Source organism: Lissotriton helveticus, chromosome 9 (genome assembly GCF_964261635.1).
Source record: "Lissotriton helveticus chromosome 9, aLisHel1.1, whole genome shotgun sequence".
NCBI classification, from domain to species: domain Eukaryota; kingdom Metazoa; phylum Chordata; class Amphibia; order Caudata; family Salamandridae; genus Lissotriton; species Lissotriton helveticus.
The window spans coordinates 1,179,285,907-1,179,298,925 of NC_136070.1; the positions used below are offsets into that span (position 1 = coordinate 1,179,285,907).

The following is a 13,019-nucleotide window of genomic DNA, read 5'->3' on the forward strand; positions in this document are numbered from 1 at the left end:
CTAAGGACTGCCTACCCCTTCTGCCAGAGTGCTGTTTGTTGGGGGAATCCTGCATTGCTTCTTTATTTTTGCCAAGGAACCAGGAGAGAGGAACTTTGTGTGTACTCTCACTCTTTGCTGAGAAAATCTCCAAGGGCTGGAAGAGTGCCAGTCTCCTGTTGAAGTCACAGGGCTAAAGGACTTCATCCGCTTAAAGTGCTATTTGCTGGGATTTGTGAATCCAGCACCTCTGAAAGAATCCAGCAATCTCGACGCCGACGGACGCCGCCGAATCCAGCTCGACATCGTGAGTAACGGCTCCAGTGTCCCGCTTCCTCGACGCCGGCCGCCGGGCCCGATCGACGCCAGCAGCAACGCCAGTGAGTAGTGAGTTCGGCTCCAGCTCCAAGTGACCCCGTGTCTGCACCGCTGCTGATCGCATCGACTTCGAGCCCTCTCGACGCCGTGAGCGCTGCTCACTCTTGCAACATCGACATCGACGACGTCGTATCCTGCTTCATCCCGTGAGCGCTGCTCCCGCCTGACTTCGGTCGACGCCGCTGCAGATCGCCCCGACTCCGAGGCCCGATCGACGCCGAAGACGCGACGCCGGACATCTCGACGCCGCTGATCATCGAGTGCTTCACTTTTCCAAGGTACTGTGTTGTTGGGGTCTGTGCGACTCCGGGCTCGACGTAGCGCTCCTCGCGGTCGACGCCGAACCTTTGGATTAACTTTGCCTCGACGTCGTGTGACTCCCGTGTGGGTTACATTGTTGCCAAGAACTGTGTTTTAGAGAAGAAGAGTTGCTTTTGATACTAAAGACTTTGTGCTAAGAAGAAACCGTGCTTGAACTATTATTTTTCCTTCCAAGAGTATTTATTGAGACTGTGGTATATTTTTGTCGTTATTTGGTCTTGTGCTAAGCCTTATATACAAATACTTATTTTTATAATACTACTGTGTCGTGTCCATTTGTAGTGTATTCACTTTATTACTGTATGTGGTCATAAATGCTTAACGCACTGCCTCTGAGATAAGCCTGTCTGCTTTGCCAAGCTACCAAGGGGGTGAGCAGGGGTTATCTAAGTGTGTGATCTCCTTGCCCTGACTAGAAAAGGTGTGTCCCTATTTGTCAGAAGTGTATACCTCTGCCAACTAGAGACAGCCGCTTCTAACAGAACCCATCCAAGGTTACTGGCATAACCACCAAAACCTTACAATCCAGACAACAATAGGAAGGGCAATATTAAAAAACAAATAAGCAGAAATCCGATCATGAGAGTCACAAAAACACCATAATCAGTTAATCTGCACCTCGTTTTACCCCTTCCTAAGTTGAGGTATTAAAAGACGTAACTAGTCGGCTCATCTGCCCTGTGGCTACAAAACACATGTGCAAGATACTCCATCCTCATCACAAATGTACTGAAAAGGTTTAATTAGATGAAGGAACACTGGGAAAGTAATAAGCTTCTCCCATTATTTGTAGTAGAGATGCTTTGTTCTGTTTAGAAGATGTCTCTTTTCTTACCCCGAGTAATATTACTTCATGACATTGCTTTAAGAATTACAATACGACAGTAAACGGTCTCACATGAAGAGATCACATATTTATTGTGTTACTTTATTTGTATTTTGAGAGGTATAACTATCAGCAAAATATATAATTTGGAATTTGGTTACGTTTTTTTATGATGAAAAGACGAAGCACAGGTACAATTATTTCATACACCTATCCAAAGCTTAATCTTCACTCTTTTGCAGCCCCGGACAAGAATCCAGAGAGCCTCCATGTGGAGGCCAGCAAACCAGATGAGATGGTAGTGAAATGGGAGGTAAGACAACAAGACAAAGAAAAGTTTAATCCTTTAGTTACCTTCTTCTCTCGGCACAAAACAAAAGCAAAGGGATAATGGTAAGTAATGGGAGTTGAGAGAATGAAGGGAGATTCTGAACAACTGATAAGGGACACAAGGTGAGAGCCAGAAGTATTGATAGGAGAAGCCAAGAAGAGGAAGAGGAAAAGGAAAAACTACTGGAGAGTGGAGAATACAAAGGAAGGGAATACGGTGTCATGATTGAACATTCAATTGACCAATTGCAAATGGTTTCTACTGAATCCAGTTGCAGCATAGCATTTTTTGAACAGTGGAAGATAGAGGTGCATTTGAAGAAACAAGAGCAGTTCTACTTCTTAAGGTTGGAGGGGGGAGGGGAGAACCTGAGACCCATCCACTCTTGCATGCACTGATAACCCTGGGCGCAGCGGGCCACCAAGTGAAGTGGTTCTATGCTGCTTTGCTTACAGCATCTCTGGATCCACTGGTTGGCTTGTGGGAGAGATGGGAAAGGATACTCACTGATGCTGAATGGGGTAAAAACCTGCAGTCACCCAAGAAGATATCCTGCAACACACGCCTCAAATATACACAATTTGATATCATTCATATTACTACTTACATGACCCTCTCTACTGATGAAGGACTCAACCCAGAAACACGTGTCTAGAGATATACAGCAATATCTGCTCCAATGTTGGTGAAACACTCCAGCTAATTTTGAAGTAAGTTTGAACTGTGTACTGCATTTACCAGGATGCAAAGGGGTGAACTGTGCTGGGACTGTGAGGTAGTGTGCTCCCATTTTAAATATCAGGGGGCCTAATTTCCTGTTCTGTGGTAATCAAAAATGTTTTTATTTTGGGAGGAAATGTGAGGTACAGAGGAGAATTTAATAACTGAGTATCCAATTTTACTGCAGTTGTTTATTGGAAGGGATTCAGTCTGTGGTATCAGCTCCATTTATCACTTCCACTTTATCACTTCCAATAGAAATTGAATGAGTCCTTTGATTTAATTGAATTAAATTGATTTAATTTTAATTTTTAATTGATTTAATTGAGTTTTATTTTATTTAAATTGAATTTAATTGAATATAATTGATTCAATTGAATGATTTTTAGTTACCACCAGAATCTTAGGGTCTAATTTAAGGTTTGGTGGTATTAACTCTATCTGTCAGGGTGGTGAAGGACATTTCATCCACTACTATGACAGATAGTGGACCCCAGATTTGAAGATCTCTGCCAGCCCCGCAGTAATCTCTGTACTTTTAGAGGAACCACTGTCACAGTGGTTGCTCTGAATGTGCCAACAAATGTGGTGGAGAGTGACCATTGGTTTTAACTACCAAATGTTTTGCTTTTCAAAAACAAACTCATAAAGTAGGAGTATCTTTTCTTTTTGTAAAATATATATATGATGACCCCAACAATCAGGAAGTGTTGTCCCTGTGTGCGGGATCATTATTTTCATTGTATGGCAATGTTGGACAGAAAAAAGGACATAAGTTATAGTGGGATGTTTGATGCCTTTAATCTGACAGGCCATGTAGGAGAAGCGTGGCTCAGTGGTTAGAGGCGGCAGACCCGGAAGCTGAGATCGGCCGTGGACCAGGGTTCGGTTCCCCGCCTCGGCGGGTCTCGGGCTCAAAAATTCCACGGACTCGACAATTCTCGCTCCGGTGCCTACTCGACTCACGGGGTCTCACTCTGCGACTCTGGGCAATAGCTTGCTTAATCTCCACTACGGCCTCTCGCGGCGGGATGCCTGGCTTTCACCTTGTGGATACCCTGCTGGGGTATCTCACAGGGGAATACCAGGACGGGTTCCCTAAGCAAGCGCTTAGATACCGTGTCGGTGATTTGCGCTTTATAAATACATGTACATTTACATTTACATGGGAGTGAGCTTTCTGTTGATTGAGTTTATGGAGTAACACTTACGGAAAGCTGATGGATCATCCGACTTACAATACAACAGGCAGACCAAGAATTTGGTGGACAGGGTCATGTTTGTGATGGAATACCCTGTCCTCCAAACTCTGAGTCAGACCTTAAATCAGTCCCTAAAACTGTGCATTTTCATTAAAATACAGAGCAAAGAAACACCAATATTGAGCAGCCTCATGAGTGAGCTTCTGGGATTTTCTCCAAATGTCAGGTTTACACCGAGTCTTAGACAACTACATACCGCAGTAAGTCTTTGAACTAACAAGATTAAAAACAAGACTGATACTGGAGATACTCATTACAAAGAAGACAAAGATAAATAAACAAAACTTCTCTTGCCTGAGCCTCAGACAACCTAACCAGTCCTAGGAATCCATAAGAACAATCACAAATACCTGCCATTCTGTAAAAATCTAAAGGCATACATTTTCAAGCTTTTTATGCAATTGTTTTCTCAATTTATTGATAGGTAAATGTATGCTGATTGCCATAGATGGTCTTTGCTATACCTAATGAAACTGATATTACATATGTTCTCTGTATACAAATGTTTTGTGAAAAGCTCTCTATTGCCCCTGTGGCCAAGGTTGCACTATATCAAAACCCTAAATACATAAATAAATATGTAATTGATGAAAATTTCCAAATTATTTAATAGACATAAATATCATGTTAAGCAAGATTTTTGATAGCTTGATAGCCCGCTCTGAATTGTTTTGCAGCCTCTGAAACCAGCGGAGCACAACGGACCAGGTCTACAGTACAGAGTGGTCTGGAGGCAACAGGGAGTACAGGATGACTGGGAGGAAGAGTACACCAAACGCCACTGGTTTATTGTCAAGAACACACCCACCTACGTCCCATATGACATCAAAGTGCAAGCTGTCAACCAGCTGGGATTAGCGCCAGAGCCTCTTGTGTTTACAGAATATTCAGGAGAAGACAGTGAGTAAAAACTCAGTTAATTTAGGAATAATAGAATCTATTGGATTGTTAACAATTCTTCACAGCAAAATTCTGACAAGGGTTTTAACTTTAGACTGAACCAGATCCAATGTGTCCACAAACTTCAATGACATGACAGTAGCCCATTGTATTTCTGTTTTAGTAGGTTTTGGATCTTGCAGAGGTTCATCCATTGTCCTAATTTCCTTCAACAGTGTAGAGAGATATCTTGCATCTTGCAGGCCTTAGCACAAATTGGGACCATTGTATGTGATGACAAAGCAACATCTTTCTATATTGAGTGTCTTCTAAAGTTTAGCAGTAGCGTTCTGAATTTTAAATGCACCCTCTTCAACCTTTCCCTTGTTTTTCCAAAGGCACTACAGTTGCAACATATATTTTGATCGGATGTATGACGTTACAACGCATACTTTTACATCGCATGCCTTTACAATGCGGTTTTTACATCGCATACCATTACAACGCATAGTGCTTTTAGGCGCTGGATAGTGATTTATTTAATTTACTATTCCAACTCCAGTCCCCGTGGATAGTGGATAGTAGGGAAGGTGTTGGATAGTATATTAAATACATTCCCTATCCTAGAGCGGCCCCCCAGCGCTATGCGTTGTAATGATTGCGTTGTAAAAGTTGCGTCGTAATGGTAGTGCGTTGTAAAAGATACGTTGTAAAGGATGTTTCCCATTTTGATATTCTTAGATATACTGAATGTTTAATCCATTGAAGCAAATCTTTTAGTGTTGTTTGATGATAGTGTGAGTTCATAATTGTGCACAATAGGGCATGATACTTTTGTATGGCGATGGTTGGAGAGTCTCCCTTACATGCGTCAAAGCTTCCTTTCCAGTTATTGCTCTTGCTCATCTTTCCTTTTTGCCTACTCATACTTGACTCTTTTTTCGTCTCCTCAATTTTCATTCATGCCTACCCTCACCTCACTCTCTACATTGTCTTTACTCTTTTTCCTCTGCTTCCTCTACGCTTCTGCTTTCCCTTTTCAACCCGTTCTCTCTTCCCACTCAATTCTATTTTTTATGGGTATTCCCCATACCTTTCTCATGTGATCCCTGCCCCTTCATAATCTCTTTCCGACTTCCTGTGCATTTTCTCTTTCATTCTCTCCAGCGTCCTGCTTACCATCTTCCTTAATCCTTACTCTTTTTCACCTTTCTTTTAAACCCTTTTTCTGGAAGTATCTCCTGTATCTTTTTTTTTTTTTTCCAGTAGCGGCCAACACAAATTAAAAGTGGTGAGGCAGGTGGAGGGGGTGTAAAGGGGAAGTGTGGGGGGAGCGTGGGAGGGGGAGAGTAGAGGGGAGAAGAGTTAATGATAAAAAATAAAAAATCTTACCTGAAGATACAGGCCTACTTGCTCCTCGGAGTTCCTCTTCCTTCTGGTCCTAGCTTACACTGGGACACATCAGAGACTCCGTGTGCTATTTCTGTGCTACTCTTTTTTTTTATTATTAAGCATTTTATTATAACAGCAGACAAATACACAGCATGGTACAGTACTCTCTACAAAACTTCACATATTTCACTCAATATTATCACTGCAGTTCTTACACAGCCCCTATGCCAACATCCCAACATGGGCAGGCGGTGAGAAACGATAAGGCATTGAAAACATAACAATATTGGTTGCGTCAGTTAGAACCCAGGGGCCTCATGGAGTCGCAAGCCGTCCAACTGTGATCTTGGAAGCACTCTTCAATCCAAGTGTCGTATACAAGCATCCTACCCCCTATTTCCCAAGCAGAAAATGCCAGTCCGGGTAGCAACTCCTCTAATAATACCCCAAACCTAAGTGCCCCCCACACCAGAGTCAACGAGGTATCCACTCCTGACCTTAACCTTTTCCCGCAGGCTCATCCACACTCGCATCACCAGCACCTTGCACATTCGTTGTCTCTTTCCCACTCTCGCTCCCTACACCCTGCACATACTCAGTGTATAATCCCCAGAAAATTTTAGGTCAGCTCCTAGGCGGAAGATTTCTGTGCTACTCTTAAGTTATGAGAGCAGCACAGGAATTGGCCTGAGCAGGCTGGTTTAACACTCGCTCAGGCACAGGGAGTCTGGGCTGTTTCTTCAACCTGGCTGTGCAATACAAGAGTGTTGGCGAAACCTAACTGCGCATATCTGTTAGACATGCCTAAGAAGGCCGACCAAATAGACATGCACAGTTCTAAGTGCACATACACCATTCCTCCTCCCTCCGATGCCCTGCCTCCGCTCCTCCCTACTCACGCCAGATGCTGAAAAATATAACAATAACAAAATATAATTTTATTTTTCAGCTGCTGGTTCTGAGCTAGTGGGGTGACGCTCCTCTGCCATTACGGAGGAGCCACCACTGGTTTTATCTTCCGCTTTAAATATTTAATCCCTCCTCTGTGTATTGTCCCTCCCCCTGCCTCTTCTTCTGCCTCACACTTCACAATGCCCACAGCCCCGTGCTTGCTACTTGTTGCATACTCCTGTCGAATAGTTTTTTCACCCTTTTTTTCCACAAGTCGGCCTCCTCCACCAAATAATTTTTACTATCCCACTTCTAGTAGACACTAAAAGCAGGCTACTATTGCACTAAAGGTTGTGAGAAATGCCATCTTTCTTTCTCCCGTTTTCTTTCTTATTTGCATTCAACTGCTGCAATTTCGGAAAATGATTAACCTTTTGCGATTCTTTTTTGTGTTCTGACATTAGAGATATGGAGTGTTGATTTTTATTCTGAGTTTTTTAGAGTATTTGAGAGGTTCATCTGCATTCGTCAGAATTGTCTTTTTAATAACTTGACATTGCTATAATTTGGGGATTCTTGATTTGTGTTATCAGACATTGATCCTCTACTTTGGCAGGTTCATATTTATGTACTTGCCCCAATGTCTAGTAATCACTGAAGATGAATACGCTACATTGTGAAACATAAACTGCCCCGGCTTCTTTTGTACCTTACCTAACCAAACTTGTTATATCTACAATTCAGATGCAACACACTCCTTGCAGGTCTGGTTCCTGCACTAGATAATGTATCAGGAGCTGGATAGCTACATGTAGCATATGGTTTTAGGGAAGTGTCCAGTGGGCCAAGGGAACCCTGTATGACCCTGTCTGTATAAAAGCTATTTTATTCATGTTCCAAATATTTTATTCTGTTCACTGTACTAAAAATAATCCTCAAATATCTGGCGCCCTACCGCCCCAGACCCCCCACCTCCACTTTTATTTCTCTTTTGTTTATAGACATTGAGTGTCTCAATAAGGCTCAATTTAATTAGTTATTTTTCTTAGCTCTTCCTAATTTTTCAATATCATTCCACTTTAATAATTTGAAATTGAAATAGCGGAATTAATGCTTATTGCTGATTGGTGACCTTTTTAAAAAAATGGTAATAATAGTATTTATCTTCTAATAATGTACTGGCTGAACTATATTATATTATGCCTGTTCTACAATTAACAACATTAATTAGATCACCTTTTTCAATAATTAATTTGAAGTGTTTGCTTAGGAGTGGGCAAATAGAGTATCTGAGAATACCTTCAGTGGAAGTGCCGGAGATAATTAGAGAATTCGTTTACATAGTGCATATTACACTCAGACATTACTAGGCTCTAGAGTAATGTCAGAGCTATTGAAAGGGGTCTGGTGGGAGGAGGGGAAACTGAGTTCATCAAGTCGATCTATGAATATTGCCATACGGATCAATGAACACCCAACCTGTTCTCGGGGGCAAAAGCCTAATTTATAACTTATGTTCATTCAGTCATTGGTCTATCTGCTTAAACTGAAAGCTTGTAGCAAATACATTGTGTCTATCATTTGTTGAAGCGAACTCCTATGGGTTCATTATGATATCGGGCGGATTGCCCCCGCCAGGCTGGCGGTAGCCACCGCCAGCCTGGCGGAGGCAATCCGCCCGATATCATAACCAGATTTCCCCCCGCCATATTAGGATGGCGGTGGGGACCACGGCGGACGGAAAGACCGTCCGCCGCTTTTCCGTCCTGGTCGCCTTGCGGCCGGGGCAGAAAAGGAATAATATGGTGGCGGTGTCTAACAGACACCGCCAGCCATATTATGATGTCTGGTTGTCAGTGCCTTTCCACGACGGCGATGCCGCCACGGAAAGGCATGCGGTCTTCACTCTGGGGGCCCCCTGTGGGCCCCCAGAGTGAAGTACAGGTGGGGGGTGCACATGGGGGGTACCTGTGGTACCCCCCTTCATTGTCATTTACATAGCTGCAGGCACTGAGCGGTGCCTGCCGCTTTGTAAATGACAATGTGAAAGTGCATTTTCAGCAACAATGGCAACAATGCTGAAAATACAGGATGTGCCCGCCACTGTGGCGGGCACATCCTAATGGCAACCCCGGGACCCCCGCCCTTATGGCGGGCGGTCCCAATTTACGATGGGATGACGGGTGGGCAAAGTCCGCCCGTCATCCTAATGAGGCCCTTAGGGCCCTTAGAGGGCCCCCAGAGTGAGGACCGCATGCCTTTACGTGGCGGCATTGCCACCGCGGAAAGGCACTGACAACCAGACATCATAATATGGCTGGCGGTGTCTGTTAGACACCGCCACCATATTATTCCTTTTCCGCCCCGGCCGCAAGGCGACAGGGGCAGAAAAGCGGCGGATGGTCTTTCCGTCCGCCGTGGCCCCCCCCCCGCCATCCTAATATGGCGGGGGGGAAATCTGGTTATGATATCAGGCGGAATGCCTCCGCCAGGCTGGCGGTGGCTACCGCCAGCCTGGCGGAGGCAATCCGCCCGATATCATAATGGACCCCTAGGGGTCTAGCTTGTTTGTCTTGCTTTAACTTTCCTTTTCCCTTATTTGCTGTTATTCTATTGAATACATACATTGTAGTTTTCAAAATATAGCAGATATATCATTTATTTATACAGGTTATTTAACCTAAAAATTGTACAGAGGCAGCAGAAAAAATTCTGAGAAGAAGCCTCCTGTAATTTTCCAAAAAAAAAAGAAAAAAAAATGTGTTTTGTTTGCTTCATTGCTGATTATAGGATAGTACCGTTTGGGTGCTCAGGCTCGATTTTTTAGAAGGAAGGTACGATGTCTTGAGCTTAGATGATAGCCCCAGAACTCCAAGATTTGGGCTTTCTTTATGGCTGTGGGATTATGTTCGGATGTTGTGTTGATGTCAGCTGTGCCGGCTTGTGACCGTATGGGGTTCTAGTGCCTGGGCTCTCGAGCTGTGGAATCCTGAGGGACATGAGTTGACAGAGCTTCGCTGGAAGAGGAGTGTCCTGCCTGTCCTCCTCACGCTTATCCGAGTTCAAGAATAAATAGAGAACGTTGGAAATATTCATGACTCCTGCGAATCCGTCTCAATATCGGACACCTGGGAATCAGAAATGGGATTGACAGGGTCAGCATTTCCTGGTTTCCTGTGGTGCTACAAGGATCTCACGGAGACCGGACTGTGATCCTGGCTGAGGCCTCTGCCCAAGTCCATGCAGTGGTTTTATCAGGTGCAGATGCGTATCCACTGACATGGGGACCATTGTTAATGACCCAGAATGATCACGTCAATAGACATTGGACTACCTCTAAGGCCCGAAACGGTATTTTACCCATAATCAACACACCAGGTGGGATATTGCAAATCTTAATGAGGGCCTTAGTGCCTCTGTTTGAAATTAGGTCTCAAGTTGGCAGAGGTATGCCCCCTTAGGGACAACAATCCTAGTCAGGGTAAGTCAGATACTCACCCTAAATTAACCTATGCTCACCCTCTGATAGCTTGGCACAGAGCAGTCAGGCTTAGTGTAAGAGGCAATGTGTAAACTATTTGTGCACACTTTAATTACACTAACACAGTGAGTAAAACAAGACCAGAACGACAAAAATCCAATAAGTTGAACTTGAGATATGAATTTCTTAAGAATAAATTGCAATATATTGCTTTAAAGTTTATAGAGTTTAGGGGTTACTTGGGGTTGCGCTAGACTTGGGTAAATCCAAAGTTTCACGCTGACCACAATGGAGGGCAGGCTGGCTACAGGACCCATGCAGACCAGCTGAAAAATTACCTTGAATTGAGAAAGAGTCATAGTCGAAGACTCGATGCGTCGGTTCCGATTCACACAGTTGAGGCAATCCATCGTCGTTGAGCCTCGCAGTTGGGTCTCGCATTGTTGTCGAAGCTCTTACGATGCAGGCGCTGTCATAATCAAGCCACGCAGGAATGTCATTGGAGCAGCGCTGTGTTGGCATCGAACATCGCAGAAGACCCGCGTCGTTGTCGAGCCGCATAGGGATGTTGTTTGATCGGCTCTGTGTCAGTGTCGAAGGGCACAGTATCAGTTCTTATTGGTGCAAAGTCCTCATTGCATCAGTTTTTGCAGGAAAGCAGCTACAGACCACTTTTTCAAAGCCCAGGACTGGATTGGCACCTCTTGGCAGGGCATGGCTCACAGTTGGAGAAGTACAGCAGCTGAAGCAGAGTTGAAGGTAGTCTTTGATGGGCCTGGGACTTCAAGACCAGAAGGCAAGCCAGCAAGTCCTTGGAGAACATGGGTGCAAGGATGTAGAGAGTAGGTCCAGGCCTTCTCACTCCCAGACAAGAAGCAGCAAGCAGCAGGTCAGCACAACAAAGCAGTTAGCGGAGTGGTAGTCCCTCCTGCTGCAGAGCAGCTCTTCTTCTGGACAGAAAGTCCTTGGTTCCAGCAAAGTTCGGATTTGGTAGTGTCAGGGGTCCAGTACTTATATCCAGTTGTGCTTGTGAAGTGAAGAAGGCGTCAAAGAGGCCTTTAAAGATAAAAAGGTCCCTGCACTTTCTTCCGTGGCTCCAGACTCACTGCAGTGGGGTATGCAGCTCTTTGTGTTGGGACAGGGACAGCCCTATTCAAGTTCAAGTGTCAGCTCCTCCTTCCCAATCTACCTCAGGAAGGCGCATCAGCCGGGTGATGAGCAATCAGGATGCAAATGTTATACTCCAGCTCCCTTTGTGTGTAACTCTCTAGAGGGAATTCACAAAGCCCAGCTGTCACCCAAACCAGACGTGTATTTAGAGACAGGCAGAGACGCAGAATGGCTAAGTAAGAAAAGGCCTACTTTCTAAAAGTTGCATTTTCAGACTTACAATTTAAAATCCAACTTCACCATTAGTTGTGATTTAAAATTGTGAGTCCAGAGCCACCAAAATCCAAATATCTATATTTTTCCAATTGGAAGTTACACTTAAAAGATCGCCTCAAAATTCAGAGGTACATATTCTGCCTTTTAAATACACTGCTTTGGGCCTCCTGAGGTAGGTTTGGGTCTGGCAAGTAGGTTAGCTTGCCAGGTTGAAATGTCAGTTCAAAGCTGCACACAAGGCTCTGCCATGCTACTGAAGTGGGTTGCACAATCAGTGCTGCAGGCCCACTAGTATCATTTAAGTTATAGGCCCTGGGCACATATTTTGCACTTTACTAGGGACTTATAAGTAAATTAAATATGCCAATTGTGTATAAGGCAAACTTACCATGGTTTGAGTACAAAGCATATGCACTTTAACACTGGGTAGCGATGGTAAGGTGCCCAGAACTCTAAAGCCAGCAAAAATGAAGTCAGCAAAACAGAAGGTCAGAAGGCAAAAAAGTCAGCGGAACCAGGCCAAGGATGTCAAGTCTAATGGCCTCACTTCAAGAATTAGGTAACCCGGCATCTGCCAGAAAAGCCACAGTGAGTAGTAACAAAATAATAGCATGGAGGGTGACTCAAAATAGCTAAAAGTGGTTGAGATTTTTTCAAACATGCCAGGCATCATCACTCTGTTGTTCTTAGTATGTTGCTTCTAATACTTAACCCTGGCATTGTATGTTGGGCAATATTACATTGTTTGCATCTGATGCTAACCAATTCTAGGATGTCTTGTTCCTCTAAGATCCTCTGAGCATTGTTTGCTCCACATCCAGTGTTTTTTGTATAGATATCTTCCTCTATGTTGCGGATCAATGTATTTGTTGAAGTTAGAGTTAAATTTGGGATGATTTACTCTGCATGCTAATTGCTGGTTGTCTTGTATGTGGTTTTCCCTGCTCTTGATCCTTGCCTGAAATTCTAAAATGCTTTCTAATGCATTACATGTTGCTGACTCAGGGGAAAAACAACTTTCTTCCATATTACATGCCTTGCTGCTGATCGTGGTCATTCAAAATAAGTGTTTTTGCATGATGTATGGTTTACTCCTAGTTTCAGGGGCTGGAATAAAGCCTTACTACTTTTTACCTACCCGGCTGGCGTCTGATGTTGAGCATTGCTAGGATG

The 13,019-nt window shown here is 43.9% G+C and overlaps 1 protein-coding gene across 3 annotated transcripts in view; it reads left to right on the forward strand.

Annotated features, from left to right (window-relative positions):
- CHL1 (cell adhesion molecule L1 like) overlaps nucleotides 1–13,019 on the forward strand; it is a 524,527-nt gene that overhangs the window by 446,391 nt on the left and 65,117 nt on the right. For all 3 annotated transcript variants that reach the window (XM_078661653.1, XM_078661651.1, XM_078661652.1), the window contains 2 exons: nucleotides 1,747–1,817; nucleotides 4,495–4,717. In XM_078661653.1, coding sequence (XP_078517779.1) covers nucleotides 1,747–1,817; nucleotides 4,495–4,717 — 294 coding nt within the window. The remainder of the gene's footprint in view (nucleotides 1–1,746; nucleotides 1,818–4,494; nucleotides 4,718–13,019) is intronic.